Raw genomic sequence first — 24,131 nt, 5'->3', positions numbered from 1 at the left:
GAAAGAATTTAAGAAGGGTGGCCTATTATATTAGAATCAATTTCTTTCAGCTAATAAAATAAGTTCTGCAGACTATTTGATCAGCAGATTTAATTTGCAAAATTGCAATTGGTTGGACATCCAAACTTGTAAGGATTTTATACATACTAAGCTCATACCCTCATTAGAGGCATACAATAAGAGTAACTTAAAAATCTTGGATTTTATCTCAACAATTACTAATAGCTCACCGAAGAATACTTCATACATATCTTATTTATAAAATTCTCAGAAAAAATGACTTTAGCAAAACAGATGTTTCTCTTTAGAATTATACAAGTGAAGTTAATAGACAATTATTATCAGAAAAAGATAAAAATCTTTGTTTACAGTCGTGAAGGAATCCCCATCTTCCCCGTTCTGGCGTGTATACACATGGAAATTTTTACACAGATGTTTTTTCACTCCACATAGACTAGCAATAATGTACAAGAAAGATTAAATGAAATGCTGGAGATATGGACACCACACCCCGGTACTGACTGGATACATATGACTGTTAATTGCAAAATAATTTCCCCATTTTGGTTAGACTTTAAATATCTTTGCAAAGCTCTATGGAATGACAACTGTACAATTTCTGACCCCCTCATCCTTTTCAGTGTTCCTGAAGTTATTCCTAAAAAAAAAAAAAAAAAAAATTTTTTACTATGGTCTATCCTCTCTATAGCAAGGAAACTTGTTGCTAAAAATTGGAAATCTCAATCTACTCCTGTCTTTAAAGATGACTTTATTCATCTTGTGAAATACATTTGTAAGAATGAGATTACTACTATAAAAGCAAGGACTAGCAACACAACCCATAATTTAATTGCTTGGACAAAACTGTCTCATCTGTTAAGAGAAATATTACGTGTTCTTCTATGTCTATTACTTTTTTAGTTGTTATGGACATTGTGTATATAGTTTATTTGTTTTTTTTCTTGTTACTATACTGTTAAGTTATTGTGTTATAAAATGAATGGACCCCACGCAGTTTGGGTTTGTGAAAGGTAGATCATGCCTGCTCAACCTGATAGACTTCAAGTCTGTCACCAGAGTTGTGGATGAGGGCAAGATAGTTCACACAGCCTACCTAGATCTTGCTAAGACCTTCAACACCATCCCTCACTCAGGAATCATTGATAGACTCATTAAACTAGGCATAAACCCCTATGTCATAAGATGGGTTGCCAAATGGCTCACTGACAGAACCCACACTGTGAAAGTAGCAGACTCCAAATCTGACTACCAACCAGTTACAAGTGGTGTCCCACAGGGATTGGTCCTAGGTCCTCTCCTGTTTGGTATCTATTTCTCTGAAGTTCAAGCCAACACAAAGGGACTCTGGCTGACCAAGTTCGCAGATGATTGCAAACTGAGAGCCATTATTGATTCTCCAACTGATGTAGACATTCTACAAAAAGGCCTCACTGACACCAATAACTAGTGCCAGAACCATGGCCTTAAGCTCAATGCCAAAAAGTGCATTGTCATTCCCTTTGGGAAAAATTCGGTGCCCATGAACTACCAGATAGGGGGTAGTCCACTAAACACCAAAGGTCTGATAAGAGACCTGGGGACACAGGTTGACAGCAACCTCTTTTTGGATAACCACATTGCCACTGTAGTCAGAAAGTCCTTCTATGTGGCACATCTCATTACAAAAGGCTTCTCATTCAGGAAGAAAGAGATCATAATCCCTCTCTACTCATCCCTCACTAGACCTATTAGAGAATACAACGCCCCATTTGTTATGTACCTTACTAGACACCTACAAATGGAAAGGCCACAAAAATACCTCACTAAGAGGATCTTAGGCCTTAGACACATGCCCTATATGGACAGACAAAAAATTCCAGCTATACTCTGTCTCTTATCGGGTACTTAGAGGCGATCTCTGCTTGAACTACAAAGCCATGTCTGATCCAGAGCTGCTAGATATGCTACACCTAAATAAATCCCAGTCCTTCCGTGCCACATGATCCAGGGACCTAAACCTCATTACCACAATAAACAGAACATGTTAGAGGGACAGGTTCCTAACCCACAGGCTTCCCATACTCGAACAAACTTCCCATTTGCGTCAGGCAGAGCACTTCACTGGCCCTCTTTAAGAGAGATCTTGACGAGTGAATAGGCAATAGGAAGTTCACCCCAGGGATCATGTCAGTGGCCTTGCTTGACAGGGGCACTGGGAACTAACTTTGGGTGGCATGATGTCAGGGAATCTTCTTGGGCTAGGCTTATATAGGCTCCAAGGCCGTTAGCCTAGTACACACCTATGAATAAAAACATTTTGGGGAAAAAAATACTGATACAGTAAATATGACTTGACTAGTTTACATGTCCATGTTCGGAATGTTTTCTAAATGTCAATTTACTAAAAAGTGGCTTGAAATGAACTTTCATTTTTACATAAGAGAGTGCTCGCATGCAAAGTTGGCATGCGAACCCTCTTTTATGTAAAAATAAAACTATAGTAAGACCTTGAAGTCTTGATATGCTATACTTTATTTTAAATATGCTTGCTTTCTACAAATGTCTAAGCTGTAACAGGTATGAGCTTCTTAACACATTTAACTTTCACTAGTTTTTACTCCTTCTGTAGAAAATAGAGATCTTACCTAATCAGAAGTGGTACATGTGCAGAATAATTGAAGTTACTAGTATACAGTGCAGCATTATGGGTACTGAATGCTGTATATGATGTAAATACTGTTACACTGATTTCAGTATTGCAAAATGCTCTATTTCTAAGTATTTTGGTTTTAAAGCATTGTGAATGGCCTTGTATGATGTAAATATTAGGTAAATAATGCTCTTTTGTTAAGAGCCGTCAGGTAATGCTGTGTATTACCTAGAGGAGAGACTCTTCCTTAGGTTAGTGATCATTATGAAACCAACAGAGTGACATATTACTGTACAAGGAGGAGGGTTTTTATTAACTATGGCAGATTTGTTAGGGTCTCAAAGGGAAACGCGTTATCCTGTGTACCCGAAGAATGGATTTTGAGTGGAGATTGTCACTGTGCCTCAGTCAGAGGTTGAAGACCTTTCTCTTTCTCAGGAAAGATGGAGGTCTCCAACTGCCTAGAGTAGCAAAGTAGAAAAAATGTATAACTGTGGGCCTGCAGTGGGATGATTTAAGTTATAAACAAATCTATCCAGATCCTGCAACACATTTATCAACACTGCACCAGAAGTTTCCTGTAAATATGGACTTTTGATCAAATGGTAGAGAAAACTATTCACGGGCATAAATTGCCTTTTAAAACCAAAAAAGATCAACTTGTGAGCTGCATAAAACTACATTTTCAGCTACTTCTTGGTCCAGAGTTCTTCAAAATACTATATCTGGTGTTAGTAATGGGCAGTAGTAGTAATATTATGTGTCAACTAGCTGCATCCTTAACTCATGCTACAAGAGACTATTTTGATATATTTACTAATAACCTACAACAGAGAAGAGTGCACTTAAAAACCTACAACAAAGAAAAGTGACTCATTTTCACTGCATTTAAAAGTGACCATTTGCACTGCAGTACAACTGAAGCTAAGAGCACTGAAAAAAAAGTATCCTATTGCTGTTTTTCCCCTGCCTTGAAAAATTAAGTGTCTGCACCTGTGTTGTGTTCCATGCCATTGGTGAATGGAATGCAGTAACCACGAAGCAAACTGACAGTCAGTAACTGTTGGACTAAAACTGCAGTTACCCAATAAAGAAAGGTGTGTGTGTTTGCAGAACCAAAATAAACCATGCAGAAAGTGACTGAAACCCTGGTTTACAGAGGGATGGCTAAAGACCAGCATTTGAGCATACACGAAAGTGAAACTTATGCTACTGCATTATTTTTTTTCATCAATACATTTTTACTGCTTTTAAAAATTAACAGAAAAATTAAGTAACAAAAACAGTGCTACGGACATATAAAGAACAATAACAGAAAGAAAATTTTCATACTCAATTCTAACCTACCTAAAAGAAAGAAAATGTTTACATTATGTACAATATTTTCAATGCTGTTGTACAGATTTACAGTTTTACAGACATTCTACACAAAATACAGAAATGAAAAGATACAGATTCATACCATATATACACCATTTGCAGAACGTTTGAGATATTCCAAGATAATATAAGGTCTAACTAGTATAAAAAAATATTTATTTTAGAATCTTAAAACAGAATTTGGTACTTTGACAGAAAACAAGATTTAGTTTTGATCTTGGAATCCATATATATTATATTATATTAATGGCTTTAAGGTGCTTATAGGATATTTTTACAATGTTGTTCCAATTAAGAACTTTAAACTCTAGCCAATTTTTGGGATACATATACAGCTTTAATAAAGAAAAAAACATATAATGAATATATGCAAATCTAAATTATGTTTAATTTTGTACAAAGCTGGATCCAGCACTAAATGACATAGGCAGCTGCCCAAGACTTGGGGGGGGGGGGGGGGGTCAAAACACATAAAATCACCTGTAAATAAAAAACATCCAAACACATCTGTAAAACCTGAAGGCCTTTAGGACTTCAAGGGAGACTGTCTATAAGAACACAGGAGGGCATTGGGGTCTTGTGGGAGACCTTGTGTAAAATAAAAAAAAACAGCATGCCCCAGAAATCTCAGCACTATGATAACATCCTAACATAAATGTTAGATGTGATTTAACAGCCAAAGCCATCACCATGGGAGATTTGATAGGTAAGGAAACAAAGACTGCAAACGATGGAGCAGGACTGAAGCCAGAGTGAACTTGCCACAGTGCTTGTTTGTGTATAAAATGCCCCAGTTAGGATGGCTGTATACTTAAGTGATTTTGCTCAGAGTCAAAACCTGAGCCTTAATAATTGATATAAGTCAGTGCATTAAACCTCCATACCAACTGCCAGGTCTTATTTTTGATTTACTTTTTGTTTTTGTAAATCCCTGAGGATTACATTCTATCAACTGTCAGTCAGAATTTCACAGTTGTGTGGTTCCGTGTCAGTGGTACAACAGCTCAACAGCTAGCAAACTTGCCTTTGGTGTAGAAGACTGTGGTTCTCTTCACACACTAGGTAGATCAATTGTTGACAGCTATGGGTACTTTTCCCACACCAGGGGAAATCAATTACTGACTACTGCACAGCATGTGGGGACTGCACTCTGAGTGTGGGTCCTCCTTTGGATGAGATACATACTAACTATAAACCTATTGTCTTATTTGCCAGCCATTCCCTATTGCATATTGTCAGCACTTTTTTTTTTTTTTTTTAAGTAAGATAGGCAATTTTATTCTTCAAGGGCAGCAGGCACTTAATTTGTACATGAAGCACTGAAATGTAAAGTTAGTTATGGTTTCCTTCAATGTGGAATTATTCAGATGACTTTTACTTCAGCAGATATTATGTATGTTGACTGTTACTGGTGAATTATAATGACAGCAGTTTGCATGGCCTTTTATGGCTGAAAAGTTCTAAAATGGCTAGCCTTGTCATTATTGGTTCAAATGATATAAAATATTGTTTATTTAAGGTGCAGAAACACCAGCTTTCCCTGCCTCTATTCTGATTAATTGGTCAATAACTGAAAATTATGTCCCATCCATCTGGAAAAAATGAATTACTATACCCCTTCACAAAGAAGGTACTTCAACAGAGTTAAACTACAGACTTATTGCTATCCTATCACTCCTCAAAAACCCTAAAAAAATGTATTCACTCTCAACTTATGAAACATATAACCAAACACAATCTCCTCTCCAACACCCAGTACAGTTACAGGCCCAACCACAGTACTACTACTGCCCTTCTCAACTTCGCCAACATAGTAAACCAATACAGAAAATGGGGCAACCTTGTTTCTTCACTTGTCCTTGACCTTTTAAAAGCATACGGCACTTGTCCTTGACCTTTTAAAAGCATATGACAAACTGTCCCACCAAAAGCTCCTTTCTGAACTTGCAACTCTAGGTCTCACTTACCCCTCCCTCTCCTGGCTTTACAGTTATTTATGCAATCATCAGCAGGGGACTAAAAGGCAACAAAACCTTTCAGATTTCAAATAATCTCTGCTGGTGTTCCCCAACAGTCAGTACTCAGCCCTCTTCTACTTAATTATTTCATAACTAAACTTCATACTGCTACAGCATTTGCACTCTAGTACAATACATCAATGATTCAACCCTTATCTGTTCTGCACCATCCATAACAAAATTACATGAAATCACTCAAAACTTTTCACTAGTATTGAAATTAGGCTAAAAAATTCTAACTTGCTGCTTACTTCCAAAAAAACAAGCTTATGCTATTTATTCCAAAACAACACCTTAACCAGAAATTAGAAGTTATGTACTCACCATAACGTTCCATCTGAGTAGGTGACTTCATTTGGATGCAACCTGTGGGTATCGGATCCGACCTCGGATCCGAGCCGGCATTTCAAAAGCTTAGGCTCCGAGCTCCTAGCTCCTCCCTCTTACCCATAACCCCTTGCCAAGCCCTGACTGACCTCAGATTGAGTTTGCCTAAATAATACTGACTACAGTACATGAACAAAGCATAAATACTCGCTCTATAAAGGTCAGGGGGATGGAGGGGGGGATTGTTGCATCCAAATGAAGTCACCTACTCAGATGGAACGTTATGGTGAGTACATAACTTCTAAATCTGAAGTAGGCAGACTTCATTTGTCTGCAACCTGTGGGACAGAGTCCCCAGCTACCTGAATCTTGGGCAGCCGTCTTCGAAGGATGTTCCGAGCACCGCTGAGCCAAAGGATGCTCTTCCCCTGGAAACAACATCCACCTTATAATGAGAAATAAAGGTATGAGGCGAGGCCCAAGTAGCTGCCGCGCAGATATCATCCAATGACACACGGGACTTAAAGGCGGCTGACGTAGAGACTGCCCTAGTAGAATGAGCCGTAACCCTCTGAGGAGCAGGTCTACCGGAAGTGTCATAAGCCTGCAGAATACAATTAGCAATCCACCTAGATAGTGTGACTTTAGACACAGCTTTACCCAAAGCAAATTTAGCAAAGGAGACGAACAGCTGATCTGATTGCCTGTGACCAGCTGTTCTGTGAATATAAAATCGTAATTGTCTATGAACATCCAAGGAATGCAATTTGTATTCTCCTTTGTTTGAGTACTTGGGGAAAAAACACAGGTAAATTGATTGACTGGTTGATATTAGATTCTGAAGAGACCTTCGGAAGAAAAGATGGATTGGTCCTGAGGCACACCCTATCTGGAAAGAAAGAAAGGTAAGGCGGCTTGACGCATAGAGCCTGAAGTTCAGACACTCATCTGGCTGAAGTGATAGCTACTAAGAAGGCAGTCTTCCAGGAAAGGTACTTTAGGTCTGTAGAAGCTGCAGGCTCGAAGGGAGGACCAGTAAGGGCTTGCAGAACTAAAGATAGGTCCCAAGGTGGCACAATCTCCTTGACTGGAGGCCTCAACAAAAAAATCCCTTTGAGAAAGGTTTTGCACAATTTCGCCGTCATGAGGGGAGCTGTCTCATGACCAATGTGATAATGCGAGACAGCTGCCAATTGTACCTTAATCGTGGAAGAACTTGCCCCTTGATGAAAGAGGTCTGTTAAAAAATCCAGTACTGCTGACATAGGTGCAGAGAAAGGATCCAAAGTTCTCTGAACCGCCCAAATAGAGAATCTCTTCCATTTACTCCGATAAACCTGCCTGGTGGAAGGTTTATGAGCTGCCACTAAGATGGCCTTGACCGGTGACGAGATACCGGGAGTCCTAATCAAGGATGGAACTGGAGCAGCCAAGCTGTCAATTTCAGGGTGCGTAGATTGGGAACCGAAATTCCCAGAGGGTGGGAGATGAGATCCGGAATCGGATCCAGAATCCAGGGTGGATTGATTTTGTGAGACCATACAAAGGGGAACCAGGGTTGACGAGGCCAGAACGGGGCAATGAGAATCATTCTGCTCCCCAAACTGTTGGCTTTCTGCAGAAGCCTCTGCATCAGAGGTAGTGGAGGATAGGCATAAAGGAGACCGAGGCCAAGCATGCACCAGCGCATCTCGGAAATTCCCTGGTGGGGAAGCAGAGCGAAGAAATTGTCGCATTTGGCGTTTGAGGGAGAGGCAAAAAGATCGCAACAGGGTTGCCCCCAAACGGCAAAAATCTTCTTCGCTACCTGAGGATTGAGAGACCACTCGTGAGGTGAAAGAATGGTGCGACTGAGTTTGTCCGCAAGGATGTTGGATTTTCCCGGAATGTGCGTTGCTACCAGAAAGCGTTTGGTGGAAATTGCCCATTCCCAGACTCTCATGGCCTCTCGACAAAGGGGATAGGACCTGGTTCCTCCCTGTTTGTTGATGTACCAGACTACCGACATGTTGTCTGTCTGAATCGCAATAGTCCCTGAAGGAAGAACATGGTGAAGTGCTTGCAACGCTAGGAGCACCGCCCTCATTTCCAGGACATTTATATGCAACAACGTCTCTGTGGGGTTCCACGTGCCTTGGACAATTTTTCCCGCAGAATGCCCCCCCCACCCGAGGCAAGAAGCGTCCGTGGTCACTGTGGCTCGGGGAAATGCAGCACAAAAAGGTCTCCCTGTCAGGGGCTCCGGAGAAAGAAGCCACCAAAGAAGGGAATCCTTGCACGCTCTGCTGACCGCTATCGGAGTGTTGAGAGAGGAACAGAGAGGGGACCACTGAACCTGAAGGGTCCATTGAAGAACCTGCATGCGTAAGCGTGCATGAATAAGAAGCGGGATAGCTGCCGCCATCGAACCTAGGGCCCTCAGGACCGAAGCTGCAGTCGGAAATGGTTGCAGGACCGCTGCTACATGACACTTCAGGTTGGCAATTCTGTCTGGAGTGAGGAAGGCTCGCATTGACCTGGTGTTTAGCCTTCCTCCTATGAAATCTATAGCTTGTGTGGGGTGCAGTAAAGATTTCTCCCAGTTGACAGTGATGCCCAGCCTTGGGGCCAGTCGAAGAAAGTAGTCCCTGGCTGAGCACAGAAGATGCCTTGATGATGCCGTCAGGAGCCAGTCGTCCAGGTACGGAAAGACCTGTAATCCCTGGAGCCTCAGGTGGGCCGCTACCACCGCTAGAACCTTGGTGAACACCCTGGGGGCTGAGGTGAGACCAAAGGGGAAGACCCTGAACTGGTAATGACTGGCTCCCAGCCGGAAGCGAAGAAACCTCCTGGACCGTCTGTCCATGCGAATGTGGTAGTACGCGTCCTTGAGGTCGATGGAGCACATCCAGTCGTTCTCCCTCAAGAGGGGGAGTATAGATTGAAGAGTGACCATCCGGAACTTTTGCTTGGTTACTGACAGGTTCAGCAGGGAAAGATCTAAGATTGGTCTTAAGTCCCCCGTTTTCTTTGGCACCAAAAAGAACCTGGAGTAAAACCCTGACCCGGTTTGATCTGGGGGGACGCACTGGATAGCTCTTTTTTCTAGCAGCTGTTCGATTTCGATAGCTGCTGCCTCCCTTTGGTCGGGTGGAACATCTGGGAGGCTGCGAGATCTGGGAACTTTGTACAGGGGGATTGTATAACCTCTGGATATCACGCGAAGCACCCAACGGTCTGATGTGATGGACTCCCAAGAAGTTAGGTGCCTCGAGAAACGCCCCCCGACTGCCTCCAGAGACGGACAGCCAGGCAACCCTTCAAGGCTGCTGCGTGGGTCTCTCAGAGAAAGGTTCTCTGGACCCAAAGTTTCTAGGAGCCCCCCTGCCTCTAGGACAGCGACCTCCCTGTCCTCCTCTGCCACGGGAGGACTGGTTATCCGGAGCAGGTTGGGACTGCTGCGATTTCCAGAACCACATCTTCTTCTGTCCCTTTTGGTTCTTCGAGAAGGACCTCTGGGGAGCTGAGAAGTGGACTCCGACGGCAGACAGCGTCTTCCCATCCTTTTCGCTCTGGACCAGTGTTTCGTGAACAGTCTTGCCAAACAAGGCAGAACCATCAAAGGGGGCATTCGCGAAAGTCGCCTTGAAGGGCTCTGCGAAATCACAGTGGCGGAGCCAGGCCTGCCGCCTCATGACTAGGCCTGCTCCGCTGGCTCTAGCGGCTCCCTCGGTAGCGTGAGAAAGTAGCCACATAGATGTGTTAGAAACCGCTCTAAGAGTGGCCATTCGGGTGGAGTATACCTGCTTATCCTCACCCGACATGGACTCTGGGGGAGATGCAGCGTATTCTTTAATCAGATCCCGCTGCATCCTGATGACGTGTGCCATGTAGTTCAGCGCTCTCAAAGAGAAGGTTGCTGAACTGAAAACTCGCTTCCCAATGCGATCCATCGAGCGGGACTCCTTGCCCGGAGGATGCATAGAGGGACTCTCCTGGGCCAATTCCCTCTTAGTGGCTGCAGCCATCATCATGGCATCTACTGGGGGACCCTTGCTCCAGTGAGTGCGGTCCGCCGGAGGGGAAAGTATACGGTCAAGACGCTTGGGTACAGGCTCAACGGTGTCCGGATCCTTCCACGCTCTGATGGATATAAGGTCCACCAGAGGGTCGGCAGGAGGGGACACCCAAGAGGTAGATGGGCCCGCCTCGAATGCCTCCAAGAACACAGACTCGTCTGAGGAAGCCTTGGGGGCAGACCACCCCCCCCTGATCCTTAACATTTCCATAATGTCTCCAAATGAGACGTCTTCAGGGGGTGATATTGGGGAGCCTTCCCCTTCATCCAAGTCTGTATCTTCAGTAACGGACTCGGGGGAGTCCATGTGCCTCCTTTTGCACTTACGCTTCCGAGGTACTTCATCGGGGGGGCTGTCCGAGGAGTACTCTTCCGCAGCTGGATGTTCCAAGGGAGCTACTTGGGACATCGAGGCGGGCTGTCCCTGGGACCAGCTGGTGGGAGCCTGGCCCAACTGCAAGGGAGTGCGGGATGGAGCCGTGGCAGGGACCGGGGGTCCGGATGTCCTCAACAGTGCCCTTTCCACTACATCGAAGGCCGAGGGGGAGCCAGCTTCTCTAAACCCCGAGAGCTGACCCCCACTCGGATCCGACGCACGGATCGGAACCGGAGCCGAAGCCGTCGGATCCGAGAGACCAGTGTGCTCCGACCTGGACGGAGCCGAAGACACACCAGCTCCCTCGGATCCGAGGCTCGTTCCTCGGCTCCGAGAGGTCGGGTCCGAAGTACCCGAAGCACTCAAGGGATGGGACGGATCCGAGGTGCGCCGACCTATCGGATCCGACCCACCCCCGGATCCAACTCTGCCTGGCGCCGACAGCTCCGAACTCATGGTATGGGTCGGAGAAGGAGCCAAAGGGGCGAAAAAGGTCAAGCCCCTCCCGGATGGGGGGGGGCTAAGAGCACTCCCATTTGCATTTGGGCCTGGATGAATTTCCTCATCATCCGGTCCATATCTGCTTCACTCATGGAGAATGTGGATCTGGTGGAGGCCACCGGCGGACCTAGAGAGCCTTGGGGACCTCGCTGAAGGGCTAGCCTCCTCCTCCTCGGGCCCAGGAGAGAACCGAGGGAGTGGAGCCGAGGAGGAGGAAAGCTAGAAGGCACAGGGAGGCCTGCTTAGATGGAGGAGCCGAACTGGAGGTTTCAGCTCTCCGCTTGTGGTGCCTCTCCTGTGCCTCTCCTTCTTCTCTCTCTCCCTAGAAGACTCTCTCTCCTCCGCCATCTTAGAGGGAGGCTGAGTCCCAGCCGGTGGAGGAGAGCCCACAGCAACTGCTTGCTGAGTAGAAGGGGCAGAAGCGGAAGCGGCGTCTGGAGGGAGCAGTCCCGCCAGCACCAGCTTCCACCTCCGCTCCCTCAAACCTCGGGCGTTGAACCCTGCACAAATGGTACAACCAGATGACAGGTGTTCAACCCCAAGCATTCTTGCAGTGTGGCCATCCGCTGGGGACAGCTTATGGCCACACTCGGTACATTTAGAGAATACAGCCTTATGGGCTTCAGACATGTTAAGCCCTAACAGGCCTAAAACAAACACACACACACAAACTACGCAAAACCCGAGAAAAGTTTAAAATAAAGAGAGAGGAAAGCCTAACACAATCACTTCTAACTAATCAAATTAAAAAAATTAAGGTTTTTGAAAATTTTCCTGTCAGAAAAGACTTATCTGCACTAGGAGCTCAAGGAATCCGTCGCAACTTGAAAGCGGCAAACGAAATCTGAGGTCAGTCAGGGCTTGGCAAGGGGTTATGGGTAAGAGGGAGGAGCTAGGAGCTCGGAGCCTAAGCTTTTGAAATGCCGGCTCGGATCCGAGGTCGGATCCGATACCCACAGGTTGCAGACAAATGAAGTCTGCCTACTTCAGATCACATATTTCATATTACCTCAAGTAATAACACAAAAATAGAAACCATACGCCACACTAAACTACTTGGAGTCATAATAGATGATAACCTGAAATCTGATCACCGCATACTTCATTCCATCAAGAAAACTCTCCACAACTCTGCTAGTTCTGTAGGACCAAACACCACCTGATGGCTCAAGCAGGGAGTACCTTAGCAGCAACATGCCTCCTTCCTTGTCTGCTATATGCTTCTCCTATTCTTACAAATATCAACACTATGTATAAAAAAACTCACCTCCTGCTACTACAAAATAGCTAAATTTGCAACCAACCAACCTTATAAAGCATACCACTGCCTTGAATTAGAACAATTAAACTGTCTTGAATTCCCTAACCAGTTGACATACTCACAACTAATCATTACCCACACCATATTGTACTCACCAGATGAATGCCCAACATTGCAAAATACTCTACAGTACTATTCATATACTAGAGGCCTTTGCTCTAGCAATACACTCTTAATACTTATCAGTAAGGCATTTAACACTGCTGGAGACTCGCTCTCTATTCCTATTATGTGTCAAAACTCTGGAATGAAATCTTCACATAATTAAAACAGACAGAATAATAGTTTCAAAATGTTGCTTAAACAGCACCTATGCCAAAGATGGTTCTGTTCTTCCTGCTCACCTGACTAGTTTTACTAAGATTACTTTTCTCCAACTCTTACAGCCACTTAAGCTTCTGATTTTTTGTACCTTATCACTCTTCCTCATACTGCACTAATTTCCTAAACTCATACGCTTCCTCTTTTTCTCACACCCCACAACTAATTACAATTCCTCCTTTATCCATTTATTCTCCTGCTCATTTCCATAATTTCCCCTTTGAACTAAAGAACACATGCATTTATGCAGGATCCCAAAAATGGGTGCAGGGGACCTATGGTTTGGAAACAGCCCAAATGTACATTTAATCTGCCGCTAATCAGATGCATTTCCTATGAATGTGGGTTTCAATGCAATTTCAATGAATGTGAGTTGCAAGGGCAGAGAAGTTTACTGTTGCTCACTCTAAACCTGTTTTTATTAAGAGACTATTGTTTTGTGTATCAAATGGCTACAAAAGTTTTAGATTAAATCAAAATATCGTTAATCATTGTAGAAGCAAACAAAATAGTATGTAGATTGACAGGATTGAACAACATTTTATGGTAAATGGGGAGAGAGATGGCTGCTGGACAGGGGTGCTGGGGGGGGTATGCAAGGGTGGACTGGTCCATTACCTTGCCTACGGCCACATATTTGACCATGATCTGACTCTGGGTATGCGAAATATGTGAAATTGCAAATTTCCAGTTTATGAATTCCATATTCAGAAATGTATTATTTATTTATTTATTTATTTTTTATAAGAATATTACATATATTTTGTATCTTCTTACTCAAACAGAAATTATGTAGAATATCACATTCTCTTCATCACAATGTACATATTTTGAAGGATGTTTGGAGCTGTAACTTGCTTCTTAACTGGGGTAAGATATGCATTATTAGATATAAATTGAGTAAAGAATAATTTTTAAATGGACTGTTTTACCGCATAAGATATTGAATTTATTACATGATTTTCATCAATTAGATTTGAATCTAATGATCTCCAAATGGAAGAAAAAATATGAGCATTACTAAACCTCTTTATTAATTGATAATATATAGATAGATCTTAGAAAGGGCCTTCTTCTTGGGAAAGACTGGCAATAAATTACTGCAAGAATTGAATGTTCTCAGGTGATTCATTACGATAAGTGAAATCTGAATGTATATAATGTATAACTTGAATTAACATAGGGAGATTACCCTTGGGAAGGCACATTTTTATATGAGTTTCTTCAGTGGACTTGGATGTTAACGATATAAAATCCCAGACTTGCATTTGTTTCATAAGTGAAAAATTAGTAAGGTCTAACACCCCCCCACCCCCAATCATATATTGGGATTTAAATGAATAGGTTGTAAAAATAATAATATTTTGTTAAGTTTAAGTAGGATATTAGTCTGTTAAAATCTTTTATATAATTATAGAAAAAATGGTTAATCTTTAAATTTTACTTGCATTATTATTTAGGAAGGGAATAGATAAAATATTACAAGAGTAAGAGGAGAGACATTTATACCAGGTTTTAGACCAAACGGGACTAATATATTCAATTGACCGATAGTTAATATTAGTCTATCAGCCTTTTATGTTTAATCAGTAAAAGTAAATGTCTGGTAAACCTAATAGACTCATAGGATGATACTAAACTATTGGCCCGGAAGCCGTTAAAAGCCAAGCCAAGAATTTTGCCCATGTTCCCTCAAAGTTAGCACCTGTTTCCCCTGTCCAGCAGGAACACAGGTGGGATCCCAGGGGGTATATATTTTCTGTTTCCCATCCAGTCGTCCAGGTTCCTCTTAAAGAGGGCAAGAGAGGTACTCTGCTTGACATGGAGAAGGAATCTATTCCAAAGAAGGGGGAGTCTTTGGGACACAAATCTATCCTGCCAACAAGTTCTATTAATCACAGACCAGGTTAAGGCCTTGCGTGTGGGTTGCGTGAGTGGAGTTTGTTTTACGGATATGCAGCAACTCCATCAAAGCTGGGTCTGAAATGGCCTTGTATGCCAGACACAGATCACGTTTGAGCAGTCTGCTCGAGACTGAGAAGAGGGGGACAGGGCTTTTAGCCTACCTGTATAGGATAGGTGTTTGAGTCCCTGGATTTTCCTGTTCAGGAACTCTGTGGTCTCTCCAACTGCTGCATGTGCTTGGCAAGGTACATGCCAAAGGGGGCAATGTACTCTATAATGGTTCTGATATGGAAGGAGTACAGGAATGTTATGCCCTCCTTTGTTTCTGGATGAAATACCCTTATTTATGAGGTGGAATGTGTAGAAAGCCTTCCGTACAACGGAAGCAACGTGGTGGTCAAAGGTCAGGTTGCTATTAACCTGGGTGCCCAAGTCCCTGATGACTAATTGCATGCTTGGTGTACTGTTATTAATGTAATAATTAGTAAGGATGACATTTTCCCCAAAGGGGATAATGATGCATTTCTTGGCATTTAGTTTGAGGCTATGCTTCTGGCACCAGTCATTAGTTTGGGTAAGGCTCTCTTGGAGGATGTTCGCATCACTAGGGGAATTTAAGACAGTACCTAGCTTGCAGTCATCTGCAAACTTGATCAGACACAGACCACTGGTTTTAGCTTACACCTCAGAAAAGTATACCCCAAACAGTAGAGGCCCCAAGACCGATCCTTGGGGTACACCGTTCGTTACAGGTCTACTACTAGAGGTGGCATCCTCTACGTTGACTGAGTGGGCTCTATCAGTGAGCCAGTTAGTTATCCATCTGGTAACATAAGGGCTGATGCCTAGCTGGGAGAGTTTATCTATTATGCCTAAGTGGGGAACAGTGTCAAAGACTTCGGCCAGGTTAAGGTAGGCGGTGTGCACCATCTTCCCCTTGTCCATGGCTTTGGTGACTGTTTCAAAGAAGTCGACCAAGTTTAACAGGCATGATCTCCCTTTGACAAAACCAAATTGTGTGGGATCAAGTGTTTGTAGATTGCCAGTGTCCTTGTTTATATGGTCTAAAAAACACCTTTTATGAAAGTGTGGCACTGATCAATAATCCAAAACGAAGTGTCCAAAAGAAATTTATTCACAAAATCCACAGAAGCAGTAATGGTAAGCACTTTCATCCATCAAATTTACAGGACTTTATCAAACCCAAGTGCTTGCTACTAAACCTTGTTAAATACTAACATCAGTAATTCCTTAACCAATAAGAATACTGAAAACACTAATTAAGACCTCATTTAAAAACACGACACTAAAAAATAAATGTGTTACCGTTCCCTTATAAATGAACTCTAACCAATTATTAAAACATGAATCATAATATTGATGCTTTTTCTTTTAAAATATGAACTAGTGAGAGGTGGTCATCCATCCCTGGTGAATTATTGACATTTAGTTTAAGTTGCCATTTAAACTCTTTTACAAATGGTGTTAGACCAATCTAACAATGGTTACTTATTGGCGAACCCCTTAGGGAAGTAGAACTTGAGGGGAGCAATTGTGGCAGTAGGGGTTTGGTGTATGTTAGTGTGTGCCAAGGATGTAATGGGTATTATATAGTGAAGAACGACAGAACCCTACGTAAAGGCATTTACGAACACCTTTATGCCATCAATTCTAAAGACACGAACAATGCCCTGTATAAGCATACACAGTTGGGTTCTGAACATAGCAATTTTAAGTTTGGTATCTTAGAGCTAGTGACTAAGGATGTTAGGGGTGGAGATTGGTCTAACACCATTTGTAAAAGAGAGTTTAAATGGCGACTTGAGACTAATTGCCAATAATTCACCAGGGATGGATGACCACCTCTCACTAGTTCCTATTTTAAAAGAAAAAGCATCAATATTATGATTCATGTTTTAATAATTGGTTAGAGTTCATTTATAAGGGAACGGTAACACATTTGTTGTGGTTTTAAATGATGTCTTAATTAGTGTTCTTATTGGTTAAGGAATTACTGATGTTAGTATTTAACAAGGTTTAGTGGCAAGCACTTGGGTTTGATAAAGTCCTGTAAATTTGATGGATGAAAGTGCTTACCATTTTTGCTTCTGTGGATTTTGTCAATAAATTTCTTTTGGACACTTCGTTTTGGATTACTGATCAGTGCCACACTTTCACAAAAGGTGGTTTTTAGTTCTTGGTTGTGGTTTCCACCTCGTACGCTCAATTTTTCTGTTACTTGTTTATAATGTCCAGGATAATGTGTTCCATGGCCTTGCAGATCAGGCTAGTTAGGCTGATGGGCCTATAAATGCCTGGGTCAGTGGAAGTTCCACCTTTGTGTAGAGGGATGAGAGTAGCTGTCCTCCATTCAGCTGGGATGAAGCTGGTGCTCAGGCTTTGGCTGAAGATGGTGTCTAATGGAGCTGAGAGCCCATGCCTGAGTTCATGTAGGTTATGGCCAGGGATGTTATCAGGTCCCATGGAGACTGTATTTTTTGCCTTTGAGAGAGCATTAAAGACCTGCTCCCTGGTGATGACAGGAGGGGGAAAGGTGCTGGGGATGTCCTGGGTTACTGATGGGGGGGAGACAAGGGGGTGAAGTTTTCAGTGAATCTGTCTGCCAGCAGGTTGGCTATATCTATGTCGTTTGTGTATGTGGTGTTACTGACCACCAGTTCAGAGCAGATTTGGGTGTTGCCTTTGAGATTGCGGACATGTGTGAAGAAAGCCTTATTTATTTATTCATTTATTTTATTTAACATTTGTTAACCGGGAAAGTCGGACTTGGAACGAGCCAATTTTCAGCGGAGGCCCGGGGAGAAATGCTCCAGACGCATGTCTTTGTAATGTGGAAGGAAACCGGAGCACCCGGAGGAAACCCACATGAACGCATGGAGGACATGCAGACTCCACACAGAAGGCACCCCAGCCGAGAATCAAACCGGAGAACCTCTTGCTGTGAGGTGACAACGCTACTGCTGCACCACTGCGCCATCCAAGGGGCAGTTTGGTACTTTAAATCCCTTATATGATGGAATATTACAGTAAGATTATTGGATTAAATAAAGAAATAGTGGCTCCAACAAGTATTTCCTTGCTGGATGTGGCCAATATGGACTTGAAGTTAGCTTTAGAGGATTTCACCAGTGACCTTATTTGCTTGCTCAAAGGAGAGATTGCTTCCAACTTGGCACCTGCTCCTTCTTGGCCCTGGACAGCAATTTTTTTATTCTGTTATAGAGTTTGTTTATTGCTGTTGTCCACCAGACAGGTTTACTATTTCTTGAGGAAGATAATTTGGTCCTGTCAGGTATTGCTGAGTCCATACAGCAATGTAGATACTCATATAGTTTTTTGGTCTAGGTTTGGATATTAGTGCTAGTTCCAGCTGAAGGGATGGTGGCTGTGAAGCTGCTTATAGCTGCTCTGATGAGACTGTAGTCAGCTTTGGAAAACTTTTTTCATTTGATCCTGACAGGGGGGGGGGGGGTCAGGGGAGATGGTGACTTCAAAAGTGATCGCTTTATGGTCAGATCTTACCAAGGAGAATGACACTGTAGGAGTGCTACAGTGGCTACTCATGTTGGTTAGGACCAGGTAAAGAATATTTTCACTTCTCGTAGGGGTGTCGATCAGCTGATCCAATGCATTGGCACTGACAAAGTTGGGGAATCTCTGGGCATTCATGTTTGGTAATCCTCCTATTTGCTTCGAGGCATTAAGTTTAGAGTATTTAATTCTAACAGATTTAGCTGACTAAATGAATTTGGAAAAAGATGATTCAGCCTCCCTAAAAAAAATTATGGAATAATATAATTTAATGATCTAATTTGATACAATAATTTGGAGGAAATTTTCATTTTAATGGTTGGCTAACTTGGAACAGAAATTCATTTTTGGCCATATATGAGTTTTTCTTAAAATTTTGTACCAACAGTCTTTTAAATTAGTTATATTATAGAACTTGTATTAGAAAACAATAAGTGTTTTAACTTTAGATCCTCCATGCACTCTGGATTTATATAAATATTTTTATTGGTGTGTGTAAAAAGAAAGGATTTATATGAATTCATTTTGTATCACACATAGGTAGAGAATGCTGAAATCTTGTTTAATATTTCAGAGTTCAGTGTTTGGAAGATTTAAGGAAATATTAATGTCATCTGTATAAGCAGTGAATGGTACTTTAAATCACTTATATGATGGAATATTACAGTAAGATTATTGGATTAAATAAAGAAATAGTGGCTCCAAATGTAGATTGAAAAGGTAGATTGAAAGCAGGCACCCCTGTCTTACTCCATTCTTTAACTATACAGGGAGTGAAATCTATTTGCTTATAATTAAATTGTGTAGATTGGTTTTCATAAAGTATCTTAAGATGGTCTGTACAATTTTTGGGGAATCCCAATTTTTCTAACACAGAGATTAAAAATAAAAATGAACCCTATCAAAGGCTTTAGATGCATCTAAAGATAACACACCAGTTTTGTTTATCAATGCATGGGTGTTGCAGAGTATGTAAAGTTAATGTCTGATCTGTAGTTTGCCTATTCTGAATAACTGAAAACAGGAATCATGACAAAAGAAAATAATAATGAAAGGAGAAGAAATGCAATCTGGTCAGAATGCTAAACCCATTTCTGTATATTAAAAAAACATCAAAGTAGGGCTCCAGATGCATGAGTGATGAAAAAATAAAACTAAAGACAATTTTTGTTTATAGCTACCATTTGGAGAGGAAGACATGGATAAAGAAAAATGATTCCAGAGCATGTTGGAAAAGCAGCTGAATCTTTCACTTTGAAACAAATGCATGAAGAAAATGATCCCCAAGTTTAGCAGACCTACTGGTGAATTGTATTACCTTCAAAACAAGCTTAGTGGGGAGGCAATAGCAATGCCTTAAGTGACAGCAAGAGAGAAGTGATAATGGGATAAAATAAAGAGCAAGCTACACTAAACAATGGCATCTTATATACAGTAAGCAAGAATAACAAAGAAATTGTATACCAGTCACTAGTATCAAAGTTGTATAAGACTTCAGTTATGAAACTTGCACACACTCATGTACATGGAGGTCACTGGGAATGGATAAAGTTAAAGCCAGAATTTATCCGCCAGGAGGTATAAAATAAATTGAAAAATCCTATTCATTCTGCTCAGAATGACAAAAAACAGTTCCATAAACTTGGATTCATGAGTCCTTTGATTCCAAGTGCCTATTACATATGTGCCATTTTAAAGTACTGCTATGGACATTGCTGTGCCGTTGGCAAAACCTAGCCAGTGGCTATTAATATATTTTGGACACAGAAGACTATGTCACAACATTTCCAGAAGTGTACCATTATACAAGGCTAATCTTTAATCTACTGTCAGGGAACAGGCACTATTATAAAGAGGGTACTCCTTAAGAGATATTTCATGATCTGGGTACATCCTTAATGTCAAGGTTTATGCAGCAATTGTGCAAATATTTTCTGGTTAAGCAGTTAAAAAGTATCAGTTTACCACTGAGACTGCTGGTTCTGTACAGTGGTTTAATAAAATAGTGGAATTCAAGTTAAGAAAAGCAACTGAAGCAGATAAAAATTCATCAAAAAGAAAACCGAAAAACTAAAAGCAACCAAAGTAATTATTGTACATTATAAATAAAAACTTTTTGCTCTAATAAAAACTATTATAAACTACTAACATAAAAAATAAAACACCGAGACCGGACTGTGGTTTAGCGCTTTCATTCCTTTAATGCTGTCAGGAACTTCTTCAGAACTCATACTACTTGTTTAATACATTCAGTATAAATAGAGTGCTCACAGAAAAGACCAGTTATCTTAGTTGTTGTTTGCAATAAGAAAAGTGACACAAGCATCAAATGAATTTATATCCTTTCATGTTTTGTACAGCAGGGATCCAAAGGGGCTCTCTGATATTGTTTAGAAGACCAGTGAAGAAGACAATCATCATTCAGAAGTATTACACAGCACTACACCGACCTACAAAGACTTAGAGTGGTAATTTTCACAGTGAATGAAAATGTATTAAAAGCTCAGGAAATGCAGAAAACAATATATAATTGGAATGCTAGAAGAAGAGAATTTAAACTATATGACATCTTGGTATTTGTGCCATCAGTGCAAAAATGTTAAGTGGTAAGGTCCATTCCAAACATACTAAAGGTTAAGTGAGGTAGATTAGAGTGCAAAGCAGAGTGATAAAGAAGCCAGAACAAATCTAATGTCATAAATCTAGTAAAATAACAGAAAGAAGCTAGATTTCCAGTAGTGAGTTGCAGCACTGCAACACGAAAAACACAGTCAGGGAAGAAACCTACTCCTGTCGATCAGGTAGTGGAGTTTTTATGACAGAAAACAAGTGGCATTAGAATTTCTAGCCAGAAATAAAGAAGTCTTTTCTGAGATGCCTGGGAGAACAAATCTGACACTGGAGTGCAGAGACATCACCAGAAGTGAAGGCGTGCTCACATCCTAATACAGAGCCTGAAGCAGAAGTGGGACAATAAAAAGGAAATTCACAGGATACTGGATTTAAATCTGATCAAGGAATCATGTGAGAAATTAAACAATCCAACTGTTCCAATGTAACTAGTAACCACACAGCGTAAACAACTCACTGTATGAAATAAGAAAAACGCTGTACCAGAAGTTGCAAAGAAACCTGTAATCCACAGTTTAAAAGCTTTCATTACAATACAACAGGAACTTCATCAGAAACAAAGTATCAGTTTTACTTCCTGGTTTAAAAAACACACATATATATATATATATATATATATATATATATATATATATATATATATATATATGTGTGTGAGTATGTTACAAATCCAAATACAAAGTGCAGATTTTTGAAAATGTAGTTAGAAATCCAAATACAAAGTGCAGAGTTTTGAAAACGTAGCTAGAATTAGTAAAAACAAAACATCATCAAAAATCATTACAAAACTGCTTAAGAAAAATCTCACAGTGACCTCCCTTGGCATACTTTTTAACTCTCTCCAACACAGAAAAGGCAAATTATTTAAAGTCTTTGCACATTGTTGAATGTGTGTACAATGCATTAGTAGTATACGGTTCGGAAATCACATACAGGCGTTGGTAAATCCTGTTTTGAAGTGGTCCCACAGTTTTACCAATATAAAATGTAAATTGTAAAATCATTTAGACAAACCGACTTTACTAAACAAATCAATGTTTTTGTGATACCAGTGAACCAGGCTCAGAACTGGGAATGAAAATAAAAAGATTCCCAAACACAACAGGTTTCCTTACCTGGAGAACAGCAGGAACTGAATTGCATGTCTTATTGATCCCTGGTAGAAGCCAAGGTATGGCAGTCCCGTTAGCAAAGTGTGAGCCTGCCAAATGCTGATATACTATCACCGTAAACTCAATAAGAATATAGGGCAAAATAGCTGACTGGATGGTAGCCTCACATCCTATTTCCGCATAGAATTTGCAAAAAGTCCCTGTGACAATCTGAACCATATACAAAACCAATGGAAAAGTAAAGAACATACAGAAAATGGAATCCATCCACGAAGGAAAGACACCAAGTATTAAAGATATATAGTTGGAGTAAGTAATTAGAAAAAGCAGCATAAATGTAACAAAACAAATCCTAGACATAACTTTTAAAATATTGAAAACAAATACTGAAAGCATAAATGTGGGCATAATGGAATGTTTTCACTGCAATACACAGAAATGTTCTTAAGAAATTCTGAAGCTTCTTATTTCTGCAACTAAGAACTGAAGCCAGTAAAAATGATGTGGCTTTGGAAATACTAGCGAAAAGAAGTACCTACCTTGTATGCTGAGTTAATGTATGTAACACATTCCCACTGCTCTAGAGAAATAAAGAGAGTAAAACATTTCTGAGTATGTCTTATATAACATCTATGTAAATTTTCATTCCTGCATATGTAAGCTATATTCTCTTGTTGTAACAATACTTTGAATCTTGCAATTTAATTATGTACTTCTATTGTGTATTTTTCTCCTCGGGCCTCTACTGAAAACGGATATGTATCCAGCTAGACCAGCCCGGTTAACAAATGTAAAATAAATAAATAAATAAAATAAATAAAAAATAAACAATAATTATGCCTATAAGAACTCCATACTAAAAAAGCCAACAATATACCTTTTACATCTTGCAATATGAGTCAGTAAGCAAAAAATTATTCTAGCCACAAGGAGCATATATACAAGTATAATACAAGCATACATTTAAACAATCCACTTAGCTTACAAATAAAATAGCTACTTAATAACTAAACATACTGGATATAAAATGAGTCCATTAAATTATTAACATTCATTAGGGAATGGGCAAACTGTACAATAAAACCCTGAATTGAAAATGAACATTCTCCAGTAGGGTGTTAATGTACAGGTAATGCCCACTGAAAAACAAGTGACTTTTCTCTGCAGCGTATTAAGCTGTAGTTAGTAAAGCTCGAACAGTTAAGAAGTAAGCGGACACCATTTCTCTACACTTGCTAAACACTGCTTTGCTGTACAGTGAGCATAAAATGGAAAGAACAAAGAAAAAGGAAAGAAAATCATGTGTATGTTTGTGTGTACATGTGTACTTGTGTGTATGTTTGTGTGTACATGTGTACTTGTGTGTATGTTTGTGTGTACATGTGTACTTGTGTGCATGTTTGTGTGTACATGTACTTGTGTGTATGTTTGTGTGTACATGTGTACTTGTGTGTATGTTTGTGTGTACATGTGTACTTGTGTGTATGTTTGTGTGTACATGTGTACTTGTGTGCATGTTTGTGTGTGAGAGAGTTAGCTGAGAACACTGACTGCAACAGGCAGTCAATCACAAATGTTTAGATTAATGAAACTCTTAATGATAGGCATTTTTTACTGATTTTAATCCTCGGTGAAAGCAAAATCAGGCACAGAAAATTGGATGAGAGTAGGGTGCAAACAGTTACAATGGCTACAACTAAATAAAGTGTGTGTGTGTGTGTGTGTATTTGTTTACATCATGCCTATCAATTGTCTGTATTGTTGCCTCATATTTTGGCCTGTTCCTCATACTTTTTGTGGTATTCTACCAAAGCAGTGAAAACCAAAGTCGATAAATAATGATGTACTTTTGAGTTTTAGATTTCATATCCTTCATAAAATGCATGCTAACACAAAATCTGTTATTCTAGCAACTTTCTAAGTTTATGAGCAATATCTAAAAATCTGTCCCTATTTTGGGCCTTCATCTCCCCCCCACAC

At 40.8% G+C, this 24,131-nt stretch overlaps 1 protein-coding gene across 2 annotated transcripts in view; it reads right to left on the bottom strand.

Moving 5' to 3' along the window:
• WDSUB1 (WD repeat, sterile alpha motif and U-box domain containing 1) overlaps nucleotides 1-24,131 on the bottom strand; it is an 885,392-nt gene that overhangs the window by 341,178 nt on the left and 520,083 nt on the right. For both annotated transcript variants that reach the window (XM_044074750.1, XR_006365236.1), the window contains exon 7: nucleotides 22,691-22,731. In XM_044074750.1, coding sequence (XP_043930685.1) covers nucleotides 22,691-22,731 — 41 coding nt within the window. The remainder of the gene's footprint in view (nucleotides 1-22,690; nucleotides 22,732-24,131) is intronic.

This window comes from Protopterus annectens, chromosome 6.part0 (assembly GCF_019279795.1).
Source record: "Protopterus annectens isolate FY-2018-M chromosome 6.part0, PAN1.0, whole genome shotgun sequence".
In the NCBI taxonomy this organism is placed as follows: domain Eukaryota; kingdom Metazoa; phylum Chordata; order Ceratodontiformes; family Protopteridae; genus Protopterus; species Protopterus annectens.
Note: the sequence above shows the minus strand (reverse complement) of the source record. Positions and strands in the feature narration are given on the sequence as shown.